Source organism: Ambystoma mexicanum, chromosome 9 (assembly GCF_040938575.1).
Source record: "Ambystoma mexicanum isolate Mex_15411 chromosome 9, UKY_AmexF1_1, whole genome shotgun sequence".
In the NCBI taxonomy this organism is placed as follows: Eukaryota; Metazoa; Chordata; class Amphibia; order Caudata; family Ambystomatidae; genus Ambystoma; species Ambystoma mexicanum.
The window spans coordinates 93,561,160-93,576,082 of record NC_090931.1 but is presented as its reverse complement, the minus strand read 5'-3'; the positions used below and the strand labels follow the sequence as shown (position 1 = coordinate 93,576,082).

Sequence of the window (14,923 nt, the reverse complement as noted above, 5' to 3'; positions counted from 1 at the left end):
TGGCACCAGGGTGTCTTTCAGACTCCCAAAGGTTTAAATACCTTCTCTGGGACTGACTACTGTCTCCCAGAACATGTGAAGTTAAATTGACTTTTCTAGTCCTTTTAAATTCATAGACCGAACACACACTATCTTCCTATAGAGTGCTGGAGGGGTTGCTTAGCATCCCCCCTGTCTAACACTCATCTAACAGTCAAATGTTACCCTTTCCTCTTGAAATGGCTGGTGGCAATGGTTTTAGAATTAACTACCATGATTTTTCCTGACCGCAAACACCGGTAGCTAAAAATTGGGTCAGCCATGTTTTTCAATATGGCGCCCATGACCCCTCTGTAAAAACAGACTGCGGTCATCTTTTTTCGCTGTTTCTTTTAGGAAAGGTCCTTCTTGTGTTTAACTCTGTGCACCAAACCAGGTTTGGTCCCTTTGTTCGATGCCCTCTGGCGGGCTTCAGTGCTGAAGCCCACTTCTGGCGCCTCAGTGTCTGGGGTGGACAGGATGTGAGGGTGGTGCCCAAAACTCCCTGTGCTTAGTCTCCTTGGAGACCTGAATGAACTCTGTGTGATTGGCTGGCTGACTGTCCGGCAATGGCAGCCACCCTGCTGGGTGAGTGACAGCTAGGCTGGAATGAATGGGAGAGAACTGTTTAAAAGCAGGTCTCTGGGACTTGGAAGGCAGAGTCGACCACTGGAACGAAAGAACCGAAGATGAGCTGAAGGAAGACAACTGCTGAAAACTCCTGGACCATTGGATTGCCTGGTGAGTCCCTGCTGCAGGTCCCAATTGTCTGAAACTCCATCGACAGAGAGCCCCTTCAAGGACGACTTCTTCCCTTGAGCTGGTGGGAACAGCCAACTCGTAAGCCACCTAGACACTGTCTCCAAACTGGATGAATTTTCATCAGAGTGCTGCTGAAAACCGGATAGCCAGTGAGAAGGATACCAGTTTGTGGATGTTAAGGCACTCACACCTTAAACCCGACATTTTGCCAAGCTTGTTACCTCTTCCGTGGGCAGTGCAGGAACCTCCCGATGTCCTCCTTCTTGTCCCCACGACTGAAACTCAGCAACAGCGAGATCTGCAGGAACTGTCAGGAACAACTGCCTCAGCTACAGCTTTTCTTCATACTTAAGGTACTGTGCAAACACGGTGTGGAAATCCTTAATGCTGCGGTGAAAGTTTGTGAAACTTTCCCAACTTTGGAGTCTTGTTCGCTCCTAAACAGACATATAACTCTTTTTCTGGCAAACTACTTCTAAGAACATTGGCAAAGACTTAACCGTTTACTACCAAAAATGTGCTATCCTGTCCAAAACACTGAACCATTGACTTTGGCCCAGGCCTATTGCATTGAATTCCCTCTTGTAGTGACTGAAACTATTTGCCAAGCTTCTGAAAGAATATGTGCTTTAATTCTTTTAACCTTTGTCTTTCTACCCCTTTTGAAATTACTGAAGTGCCATTTTACTCCCACTTCAGGGGAGCCTAACTTGTTCAGAAACTTATTGGTTGTGTGCTATAGTGTATTATAGTGTGATATTGAGCTTTTTCTTACTTGTGGAATGTTTTCCAACTGACTGTGTAAATAAATGTATATTCATTTACCAAGAAACCTTGACTAGTGTATGTTTGAACTACTGTGATTGCAAGTCCTTTGTGTAAGATCTTGTACTGGTCACATCCCTCTTGAGATAAGTCTGGCTGCTCAGCCACTGCTACCACATAACTGTGTAGTACAGGCTTGAACCAAAGGCGAGATTGTGCTTACACCTGTAGTCTTAATTGTGTGTAGTGTTCCCCAAGGGTACTGCGTGTAATTCTGCCTAACAGAAGCTCAATTCGATGTTATCATAACACTCAAGAACAGAACAGGTTACTATTGAGAGGCCCAGGCCTAGGCCCATTGGTCAACTTTGGGACCATAGTGACTGATAAGCCCCCTTTTGCACCTTTTTCTAAATACCTATACTTTTTTAAGTGACATTGTTTTGTTAGTGTTTTTCTAGATAGTTAATTGCTTATTGGTTTGTTTAATAAAAGTATATATATTTTTGTTGAACCTTGATTGAACTTTCTTATACTTTGGAGTCTTTCTACCATTGCTGTTTCAGTTGCTACTGTTTCCATGTTCACACATCTCTTAAGAGTGTGGCTCGAGTGTGCCAGCGTCACCTTTATTATTGAGATCACTGTTGGTTTCACTAGTGTGAGGGCTGAGTAGGCAGTTTAGCCATTACTCATTCCTGTACTCCTATGGAGCAATAGTAATTTCCTCACAATGCATCACTGATTTAATAGTAATTTCAGTGTCTCACTAACCTTGTCGGTGTTCATCTCTTTTCAGGAGCAGATGGACTGACAAGGAAAAGAAGATACGAGCAGCCGTCAAGCAGGTTCTCAAATGCGACGTCTTGGAGAGCAACCCGCTAGACCCGGTTGTCTTGCCCAAGGTGGACTGCTTGCTCAGTCTTCTGTGCCTGGAGGCCGCGAGCAAGGACTGCGACACCTTCTACTGCGCCCTTCAGAATATCACAACACTCTTGAAAGTAGGGGGTCACTTGGTGCTGTGTGGTGTTCTGGGGTGCAAAGCTTGGATGGTTGCCGATAAACAATTCCCTGGGCTCCCAATTACTGAGGACTTTCTCAGGTCTTCTCTGGCTAAATGTGGCTATGACGTCAAGGAGGTGCAAGTGCAGCCCGTGGCTGGCAAGTGTAATGTCAACTTGTGTGATTATTATGGCAATTTTTATTTAGTTGCAGAAAAAAAGAAAGAGGTCAAGTAGACTTTCTGGTGTCAAACTGGTATCCTGATCTCATGAAACAATTTATGGAGAACATGGGAGAATCCTATTCTGTCTTTTTCACAAAGAAAGAGGATTTGGCTACGCGGACAGTTTTGGCTTTTGTGTAGGCATGGCATAGGCATTTGGCAGGCACTGCCGAAATAGCACGACCTCACTGTGAGATAGCAACAGCTGGAAATGGTAGCTGGGTTTATTATGTCAGTGCGCAGCAAATATCTTTTTTTTATTGTCTATCAGTTCAACATGAACTTTTCACACACAAAACAAAACATGCATTAGATTAATATACATACATAAAGCTTAATGTCACTCAAAATTATACAATACATTTCTAATAATAAAAAAAAAAAACTGAAATGTGAACAACTCAAAAAACCAACTGGATGCATTATTTAGAAACACTTCTCAACATACAGACAAGAGAGCTGTTCCTAACTTTAAGTTCATAAGTAAAAGCTTGCCAAACCTCTACCAGGGCAATAGCTCTCGATAGATCACAACCCGACAGGCGATTCACCCAGAACAGCTCACTACCTACAAGTTACCTCTATTTATGCTCATAAGAGTAAACAATGAGTTTATACTGAGCTCTATTCTTATGGCCTGAATTGATCTGGCTTTTAAGAGGCCCAACAAACGACACCAAATGTGTCCTTCCAATACATTTGCCCATTTTCCAGTACAAACGCTCCAGGCCATAGATTATACTGGACACTCATTTTTGTTGATAAAGAGTAACAATACCGGATGGATTATATCCTGCATCAGAGCTGACAACATTCATTATTGACATCATGGTGGCAATTGCCCTGGAGAGTCGTTTCTCAAAGACCAAGGATTCCCTAAGGTTAGACTCTGCCTCATAACCGAGATAGCTATAGCTCTATACTTTATGCATTATAGCCCCAGGGGTCACAATACGCAAATGTCTTTCTGGGCTTTACCCACTCCCATACGTTTTGATTTCTCCATATTGACAGACACACTGGGCCTCATGCCGAGTGTGGAGGTAGTCATGGCGCAAATAGCGCCATGACTACCTCCCATACCGGGTCCGACCTGGTTCAATGGGGACTTACCGGTCCATTCCGACCCTGGAAGGACCGGTAAATCCCCATTGAAAAATCCATTCCCATTGAGCCCCTATAGGGCTCAATGGGAATGGGGAAGTAGCTAATAACGGTACTGCAATTTGCGGTACCGTTATTAGCTCTCTGGTCCGTTAGCGGCTTTTACCAGGCGCCCATTGCGGGACCCGCTAAGGGACCTCGGAATAGGGCACAAAGGGATTACCAGCACCGATGTCCTTAACGGTGCCTGGTATCCCTTTGCGTCCACCTCAGAATGAGGCCCACTGTGTTCCTTAGCATATACAGCAAGGACAATTGCACTCTAAAAGATACCTACGTGGGTGGTGTCAAAAATGGGACATCTACATAAGTCAGGTACAGGATCTTAGAGGTGCCCAGCTTCGGTGGAAAATGTTTTATTGTCTGAAGACATTCACCAATATAAATACAAATAAAGCAGGGGCCAAGACCCACAGATGCTTTACTCCTTTACCTATCTTTATGGCAGCTGATAGATCACCCATGCTATTTAACTTAACTCTAACTTCATGTTATTCATGCAAGAATTGCAAGAGTAGCTCTACTGGAATTCTCAGTTTACGTCATTTTTCTCATAGTGAACCACGATTAATGGTATTGAATGTGGATGCGAAGTCCACAAGCAAGACATACAATGGTAATGCCTGTTTGTTCTTCGCTTGATGAACTAGAGAGCTGACAAAAAATATGTTGTAGTTGCAGGATAGGCACTTTCTAAATCCTGTCTGGAATTGGCTTAATATGCAATTAACAGCTATCCATTTTTCAATATCCTGTAGGCTTTGTTTTTGGTCATCAGAAATGTCTCCACTCCCAAATTGTGAATCCTCAATTGGTAGCCTCTGTTGCTTTGGCCAATGATTTTAACCTTTTTATTTTTGGAAAAAGTCAATACTATTAGAAACAATATGCCTGTATCCTCAGCCTCTATTGAAGCTGTCTCAAGTACTTCTCACTTGGTATCTTTACCTAGTGCCTGCCCTAGCTTGCTCCTCAGTTTTTCATTTTCTACCGTTGGGAGTGATGAAATTCTGAATGATATTTGGAAAAGCTAAAACTGACAAACTTCGCCTAGGAGACAGTTCCGGCGTACTTGGTAAAGCAACATTCCTGAGCTCTTAGTAAACCTCTGGCATCCTTAATAAATACTTATTCATCACAAGGCTGTGTTCCCTGTGAGTTAAAAAAATCTTTTCTCATGCCGCTGTTAAAAAAGCCAATTTTGCACCATAAGGCCGGCCCTTTATGGCCTGCACATTTTTTAGAAAAAGTGGTAACGAAACAGCTTCAGGCATTTATAGACAAATGCAAGATCCTTGATTGCTTTCAGTCGGGTTTTAAACCGACCCATAGAACTGAGACTGCCCTGGTGACGGTCTGGGATGACTTGTTGGGGGCTGCCGATGAAGGTACCGTTAGCATGCTTATCATGTTGGACCTATTGGCGGCCTTCGACACAGCGGATTTTCACATCCTTATTACCAGATTGTCATCAGTGGCACATGTCTGGAGGAGGCCATAAGATGGTTTGTTTCTTTTTTATCAGAACACACTTCGCAGCTAAAAATGGGTGACTGCCGCTCTAAAACTGTGTTAGTCGAGTGTGGGGAACCCCAGGGGTCCTCAGTGTCTCCTTTATTATTCAACATTTATATTTGTATTCTGTTGAGTATTCTATCAGAATTTAGTTTGTCATACCATTCATATGCGGAAAACACTGAAAAACCGAGCAGTTGAGGCAGTAAAGTCTGTGTAGTCGTGTGCAATTAAAATCAAGGAATGGATGCTGGAAAACAAACTGCAGTTAAATCCAGCAAAAACCGAGGTCATTGTACTGGGCGCAAGAAGGAGGGTACGTGACATGGTTCACACTACCCTATGTCCATCTCACTTTGGTACAACAACCAAATATGTATATATTTTAAAAACCCTCGGCTGCATCTGGCAGTCCAATATGGACTGCAATTTACAGGTAAATCAGATGGTTAAATCTGTTTACTTCCGATTGATGCTGCTAAAACCGTAATGCCTTTGATTGCAGCAAAGGATCGGCTAATTGTGGTTGCAATACTAAGTAACTCCAGGCTGCATTATTGCAATGCCCTCCTAATGGGGCTACAAACATTTCAGATCTGGAGACTCCAGGTAGCTCAAAACTCAGCTATTATGCTGATGTTTTCACTGATTAGAACTGCAATCTCTCAGTTTAGAAGACAGATACACTGGCTCCCAGTATCTCAGAGGATTCTCTTTAAGGTACTTTGCCTGGCGTTCAGGTGCATCATGGGTTGGCACCAGTCTACCTGAGGGAAAAGATCCAGTTGTACCACCCTCAGAGACAGCTTTGTTCTGTGGATAAGCGACTTTTGCAGATCCAAAGGGTCAGAACGGCTACATGGGGTGAATAACGGTTTTCCGTCTTCGGTCCCCGAATGTGGAATGCCCTCCCATGGAACCTTAGACTCCTGGAATCTTTGGACATTTTCAGGAAACAATTGAAAACAGATCTGTTTATTTAGTGTGGAATTTATTGGTACCCCAACCTCCTGTGACACTGCGATAAATTATATAAGAACATCTGGCGCCTAGATGCATTCATGCTCGGTCCCCTCAAGGGTATGCGTGGTATAAATTTGCAAATCAAATCAAATCAAATCATACATATGAAGAAACCTTTGGTAGGGCCGCCCAGTAATGATAACATTCCAGAATTCACTGTATCTTCTTTTTTACTGCGCTTAAATATAGGGATGAAGTGAGAGGACCTCCATGAATCGGGATAACACCAGGCGATCTTATCTGATTAAAGAGAGTTAGCAGTATGTCTGCCCAGAGCTCTGTATTCGCCAACATCACCACGTTACAGACCCCATCTGGTACTGGTGCTCTTGATCTCTTTCAGTGCCTGATGATGGTAATAACATTCCATCTCTCAAAACTAGGGCTGTTCATCAATCAAGGATATAGATTGGGTATTCCAGGACCATCAAAATTTATCTCCCAAATATTCTTCCCACTCTTTCCAGGCTATCGGATTTACCATAGATTTACCTTGTTCCTTACCTCTAGACTTTTAGATATGCCACTTTTTTTTGGTATCACTGTTCCTTATAGTTTCATATAGGGTGGTAGTACTAGAGGACAATTTATACCATCTCAGCCAATTGTGCTATTTATTTTTCACTTTCCAAATTCATGCATTCATACTATCAACATTGGTGGCGTTCAAGCATTCAATCCTGATGTCCTGTATCATATCTAGCCTTTTCAAATGTATAATTGTTTCATAGGGACGGAGATGTTTATTGCCCATTTGTATCCCCAGACTATATTATCTCATTAGATAACGAGACGCAATTGCACTAATCCAATTTATTATTTAATTGGGGTTGGTAAAGATTTGATATACCTTATCTGGCTAGTCCTTATGGGTAGTAATAGCCTATGTTTTATCAAACCAGCCTGTTCTATCATGGTCATTGTTCACTTTAATGTCTCCCAGCTTGTCATGGCCGATCATCTTACCATTTTGCAAAGTTACCACGATTTTTAGAATTGCATGGTCACTAAACCTATTGAATGCCACCGATAACAATCCTGTTCTACTATATAGAGCACTACTCCCAAAATCCATAGTTCAAAGTAGATTTTCTGGTACCCATTCTCCATGTATTGTTTTCTGGACATTCCCTGTGAATATCGCATTTATCATCAGTAATTCTAGATCACTATCAAATTCAACCCATGAGCACGCCATTCTTATGGTAAACTCTTGATTTTTCAATTGGGAGGGAAGTTACTCTGCATTATATGCAGCGAGAATTAAAATCACCTCTACATCAGAATCCTGATGTTGTTTGGCATATAGACCAAGTGATTCCTGAATAATTGATTGTATACTCCCTGTGTTTTTGCCCCCCCGGGATCATACACATTTACTACAAGTATGCTGTATGTATTGCTACAAAGGACCTCAATTATCAGGCCAGGCGGATTACAAGTCTCAAGCATGATCACTTTTGCCTCCCATATATTTGAGCATAAAGTTAACAGGCTTTCATAATGGCTGACCACTGACCCCTCTCCTTGTCGGATTGTTGAAACAGGTCTAGCCGTAAAAGAATAGCTCCCCCATCACCCATGATTCCAGAATTAATATAATGTCAAAGGTTTGTAAACTTACAAACAATCCCTTTTTAGCAAACAAATGGGTGTGACCTCTTGAGTTCCAGGAGGAGATATTGACATGATTTTTAGGGGCACTTTAATGGAGTGGGCAAGAATGACAATAGCCACTCTCGATGAGGCTTTGCTATAGCCTCTTGTGCTAATAGGCTTTCCCCTATTTTTACTATAGGTTTCACAGATGGTTTCACAGCCTTAACCCAAAAATTCAAAGATGGTGCATTTTGTTTATCTTTGGATGACATTATCCATCTTGGTTCCGCCACTTGATCAATGTCATATCCCCATTTCAGAAGGGCAACTTAGTTCTTTCTGATCAAAGTTACAATTTCAGAATCTGAACAATGGATCTTAGTTACGTAGGCACTATAGCCTTTCAGTTTATCCACGCAATCAAGTCCAAACTTTGTAGAACTCGAAGAGGTGCTAAATGTTTAAACAAATCAAGATTAGTTGCGATTTATCGGCATGCTACCATCTTCGAACAGTCGTGAGATAGTGAATGACATTGGAGGTAAACAAGGCTTAAAAACTTTCACGTTTGATGCGATCACTTTTGGAGCAGTCCTCGTTACACAGTCATTTTGCGCAGACTCCCCTTCAGATAAAGATTTGAAGTCAAAAACTTCCAATGATGTATCCTTAGTGATTTAGTCTGGGTGGGGTATGTCATATTGGTTTTGATAGCTCCTCACATGCCCTGTTTTAACATTATTGGCGGTCATCAACACGAGTTGAAATTCCTCATTTTGTTCTTGGATCTTCTGAGTCTTCTAGCCACTTTTTTATAGGCTCTTTTTTGACCCACGGCCGCCATGTCTGGCTGCATGATGGGCTCCAGGGGAGCAGAAATTAACGCTGTGCTCTTTTCCTGGTTCACCATCTTTTTGAGACTTCCTTATTTTCTTCTGGATTTACGAGACAGAATAGAATGGTAGGTAGGTTTGTTAACTTCCACCTAATCCTCATAGCTTTCCACCAAGGTGGATTCCAAGTGATCAGCACCCGTCCTACCAGGCTCCTTTACTTCTTGGTCAATGAATTTAACAGACTTAGCGGTACTTGGTTTTGTTTGCATTTGCTTCTTATCACAAGCCATGTTTGCCATTAACAGTCTGTGTGATCAGTACAAGCATGGAAGTTTGTTGTTGCGTTTGCACCAATATGAAGTTGCACAGTTTCGAAAGTATATTTAGGGCAACTTTGAGTGCCACATTTTGAACATTGGTGTCTACGTTCCCATTACTGGTACTGACCTCGATCGCATCCACGGACTCATCAGTCAACAGACTTTCACTTCCTGTATTACAACTTAGATCGTCTAGAAGACCAGATAGACGTGGTGACCCGGAAAGTCTTTGACTCGGATCCATATTTGCGTGCATCCATTTTGAGTTGCCATTGGTCACATGTCGTTCGCCAGAGGTTCTAGAAAGATTGGTACTGGGCAGCTACAAGACATCAGCCTGTAGGGATAGACATACATTGAGTAGCAAATTGTTACTGTCTATCGCTATGGAGGCGTTCCCACTTGGCGCTTGAGTACCAATGCTTGAAGTTGATGGTATTTCTTGCGTCAATTTAGTATTTTTTACTGAAGCCTTAAAAATGTCCTAATTTTCACAACATCGCCACCAATTGTTTTAGGTATACTTGAACGGGTGTTTCTGTTATGGATTCTTTACTGTTGTTCGTTTCCATTTGCCTCGCCTGTTTCTTCTGAGGGATTTTGTTTTGAATGTTTCGATTTGCGCTACGTCGCAAATTGTAGTTCCTTTTTCCTGCAATTAGTTTTGATAGCTCCGGATAGACTGTAGAGAATGTATCAGTGTCAGGAAGAAGATGGAAACTAGGCTAGTAGATCAGATCCGCCTCAATGAGTGTCAGCTGAAATTTCCAGTAACAGTAATCACTGCACCCGAGTCAGCGCCAGCAGTTCAAGGGATATTTGGTTTCCCTGCTTACTTGATTTTATTTGCTATCTTTAGCGGTAAATGTACAGTCAAAAATACACCAAGAGAGGCTAATCAAATACTGCCGTATGGACACAGGCTTTAGTTGATTACTATTTGCCTTCACTCACTGCATGCATCAGGTTCCAGCACTCGACGATCCTGATACTGTTGCCAGTGCGATTTGTCAATTACTGCTCATGTGTGCCCCATGACCAAGCTATATCAGTCGAGTGCGCTGTCTTAGGGCCCCCGATTTATGGAATTATTTGCGTCGAAAATAGGGTACTTGCATGCCATTCTGCGCGCAAATCCCTGTTCGTCGATTCATGGAATCGAATGCGCTGTACTTTTCCTGGACCTGCGTGGAGTTCGTGCAGGCTCTTTACGTCTCTACGAGCCATTGAGGGACATGCGTGAGAATCCACGCCGAGCAAGGGCGTGGCTTGCGCAGAGGGCTGGGAAGGGGCCGGAACACCAAAAATGGGGAAGAACTTGCTCAAAAATGGCATTCTGGGGGCCGGCCTGCAGGCAGTCACTCACATGCCCTCAATTTTGCGGCATGAGACATATTAATAGATTCGATCACTGCACAACCCCTAGGCCGGGAAATGGCCACGCAAGTCCTTCACAATATCTGCCACCCGAAGGCAGGTATAAATACACTTACATGTAGGATTTGCAGCGCAGTGTTGGGTTGCATGGTGGATTTTGTGGTGTGTGTACTGAACCAGGGTTCTGATCTAACATAGGGGTGCGTGTACGCAGTTTAGAGGGGTGCAGGAACTGTTTACGGGGGTTTGCGTGCAGATTTCCCGGGTAATTAAGTAGTTACGATTTTTCATAGGCACTTGTCAGGTAGCTGTTCTGGCTGTTTATACTTTGCGTGTGGGCGTGTCGGGGCGTTCCGGCCACAACTTGCGATTACGGTTACTTTGTGCAGTAAATTCAATGGATACGTGGGGCGTGCATTTTTCTTTCTGTGCGTGAGCTTGGGCAGTGTCCTTCTCAGTACACAGCCCCTGCGGAATTTCTGTGCACATTTCCATGAATCGAGCCCTTAGTGTTAGATCTTCATTGCCGCTGACAAAAACCTGCTACAGTGGCAAATAATGGGCAGTTACTTTTCCCATTAAAAGCGAACGCTGACTCTCGCGGTTATGATATATAGCTGCTTTACAGGTCTGCATGCTGAACACACTGCTTCCAAAGATATGAATGATGTAAACAAAGGATCTATGGGCGGAATACACATAAGCGAGATTTAGGGCCCAATTCATGAATTTGTACTGACTTTGCACTGCAAAAATACACATTGCTCAGCTCCATGAATCAGGGTTTGTGCCGGCAGTGCAAAGACACTTTTTGGCAGTGTGAAATCACTTTGAACGATGCAAAAAATTCCATGAATCGGGCCCTTAACCTCTCATATAGAGATCCTTAGACGCTTACCGCAGACGCTGTAGAAGACCATTCTCGTGCGCGTCTTCTGATGTGCACTCAGCACCTCACGGTCTCGGCGGATAATGGCAGACCACGCGTTGCTCTGCCCCTCTCTGCTGATTCTTGTTAAGTCTGGGTCCTTCTCCAATCTCCATATCTATGTAATACCCATGCATAAGCCACAACCTGGCTTTTCCAATTCTTGTTCTTAACAGGGCTTCTGTGCTGAGAACAGATGTGTTGAAACACACATGCCTTATGAATCAAGTGGCTGAAGTCACACTTGGTTAACACATTTCGTTTACCCCAAAAGCTCTTTTGCAGCTGCAATTAAGCCATTAACTGCCAGACGACTGCTTAGAAATAACAACGGGAGGCCCTAAACAGCACAAAGTTCAATGTCAGTGCTTCATAAAACTAACCTTAAAAAATCCCTGGAGGATGATTTTTGGGCAGCGATGGGCAGGTAGTAGGTTGGCATGTCCATGTGGCAGGGGTATGCAATCTTTTTCTCGCTAGATATGTGGACTCCCTCAGATCTAGAAAGTTTAGTCAAGGAAGAGGGTGAGGATGGGGATCATGAAAGTTGCAGGGCATAGGGATTAGCTTGGAAAATGGTCCATAGGTTGTGCAGTATAATGATTTGCTGCACCCTAATCTACTGCAAGAAGAAACAAGGATAAATGAGCAAAGGGGATCACTACAGGCTGGATGCTCTAGCCCCTGTCTCAGGTAATGTCCCAATTTAGGCTATTTGCTCAACGCAATGTCATATACATATCAATTAAAATCAAATTCATTGGACATCCAACCTGATAATAGAAAAATAGATTCACAATTTATTGCAAAATCACATATTTTTCACAAATTCGAATTGACATGTATTTCATGAAACAACATCACAATTGTACAAAAATGTTTTTAACAATAATAATTCAATAATAATTGGTATCAACAAAGAGACATTTTTAAAGAACAAATGCAAATGAAACAAAGAGTGGTAGCAATTTATATGGAAACTTCTTCCAATTCAGAATATTCATGTACAGGGATTGCTGCCCACTGGCTTCTATAGGTCTATTTCATTGCTAAGAGAAGCATCACGTTTCAACACAGTGGTAGTTCACTTATTTAAGAACAATGTTCCACTGCTATTTTGGCTCTAATTCAATTAGAGAACAAAGATGGGCCACAGTCGCATTAGTGTCCAATAGCTTTATGTGGGACTATTTGTTGCATGTGTGAGCAATCTCTCACTCTTCTTCTACCTCTACTAAGGGATGTCCAGAGGCATATAGGACACACCAAGTTGGAAATTAAAAAAAGATGGTGTGATGGACTACGTTTCGGCGTGTTGGTAAAGATAGCCGCCTTCCTCAAGACAAACAAAGTCAGGTATGTAAGAGCAACAACTCCTCTACTAAGGATCTATGTATCCTGCATGTTTGGATGTTTGAGGGATTAGCTTGGATATGGGTGGCCAGTGGGTGCATAACACACTTACATGCTGTGTGTGCGTCCCTTCACAGCCAATCTCCCACCTATGTCTACTCCAATCAAATAGGTTTTACTTGGAGGTGGCCTGAAAGAACCACCTAATAACCGAAACTAATGAAATGATCTTAAAAAACACACACTACATGAGCAACTTAGATTCGGCTCCATCTGGATCGTTTGGTAGCTTTGGGCACAGAGAGTCCCTCACTGTGCTCACCTGCTATATATAATAACACATGATTTGTAATCCATTTCCCATTCCCTTTGTCCATGGCCATTATGGTCCACGTTGTTTCCCGGTCTAATCATCCATGATACACAAGTAACTCTGATTTACTGCTGACTTATTCCCAGTTCAGTAGGAGTAAACCAGGAGTATCTCCAGAGTTGCACCTAGTAACTTTTTGGGGACTCAATAGCCCCCTCCAGATTTAAGTCAAGAGTAAGTCACAGCAGCTTCTTTGGGACTCAGGCTCTTTCCAAGAGACCAAGCTGTATTTTGCAAGGACAGAGGTCGTCTTGCTGAGGAAAGGAATGGCTGTAGATGTGGAATAGGTCTGGGGCAACTGCAGCTATCCTACTTGCAACCTTTCCCAATACATGGGCATCACATGCAAAGGTTTCTGGTGTAATTTCCTTTACTTCTTTAATGAATACATGTCTTCTGTATGTATCTGTACTGTTGTGTACCCCTGTAAAGTGCTCCGTTATGCATCTGTACTGTTTTGTACCCCTGTAAAGCACTCCATTATGCATCTGTACTGTTGTGTACCTCTGTAAAGCGCCCTGTTATGTATCTGTATTGGTGTACACTTATGTAAAGCGCTCTGTTATGTATCTGTATTGGTGTACACCTCTGTAAAGCGCCCTGTTATGCATCTGTACTGTTGTGTACCTCTGTAAAGCGCCCTGTTATGTATCTGTATTGGTGTACACTTATGTAAAGCGCTCTGTTATGTATCTGTATTGGTGTACACCTCTGTAAAGCGCCCTGTTATGTATCTGTATTGGTGTACACCTCTGTAAAGCGCTCCGTTATTTATCTGTATTGGTGTACACCTCTGTAAAGCACTCCGTTATGTACCTGTATTGGTATACACCTCTGTAAAGCACTCCGTTATGTATCTGTATTGGTGTCCACCTCTGTAAAATGCCCCGTTATGTACCTGTATTGGTGTACACCTTTGTAAAGCGCTCCGTTATGCATCTATACTGTTGTGTACCTCTATAAAGCACCCCATTATGTATCTGTATTAGTGTACACCTCTGTAAAGTGCTCTGTTATGCGTCTGTACTGGTGCGCACTTCTGTAAAGCGCTCTGTTGCTTCTCGAAGCTCAGTCCATGCTCAATAAATACAATAATAATAATAATAATAATAATAATAATAATAATAATAATAACAATAATAATAATAACAATAATAATAATAATAATAATAATAATAACAATAATAATGCCTTGGGCCTGCATTGGATTCTTTCCACCGTGAAGTTGCCTCTATGAACCTACATGAACTGCCCCGGGTGCTAACAATTGCTATTTTTACGATAAAATGCATTTTGTGTCATGTACCACCACGGATACCAAACTGCACACAGCAGCTGCACGTTAATGGGAATTCGTAACCCACCTGTTATTTTCATTTTTGTGTTTTTTTAAGCAGTGCTCAGTAAATCCTATTGGCAAAGAAATAAACGCAATCGTTCTACAGAAGGCAGAACAGCTGCATACAAATTGCGTGTGCATTGTACTTCACAAAGTTGCCACTATGCACCATCTGCATACTGCACATCCAACGCTGTTGGCGCACACCTGGAGCCGAGTCACAAGAAAGATAAAGGGGCCGATTCATGGAACAAATGTGCACCGAAACCCGTGGCACAATCATGAAAAAGTAAGTGCGTGTGATTCATGGAAGGCCCTGTGCGTGT

The 14,923-nt window shown here is 42.6% G+C and overlaps 1 protein-coding gene across 1 annotated transcript in view; it reads left to right on the top strand.

Moving 5' to 3' along the window:
• The window catches only part of LOC138487697 (indolethylamine N-methyltransferase-like), a 55,296-nt gene extending 41,061 nt beyond the window's left edge, over positions 1-14,235 (top strand). Inside the window, exon 3 of the mRNA XM_069614222.1 lies at positions 2,345-14,235. Coding sequence (XP_069470323.1) covers positions 2,345-2,783 — 439 coding nt within the window. The 3' untranslated portion in view covers positions 2,784-14,235. The remainder of the gene's footprint in view (positions 1-2,344) is intronic.
• Positions 14,236-14,923: the final 688 nt, after the last annotated feature.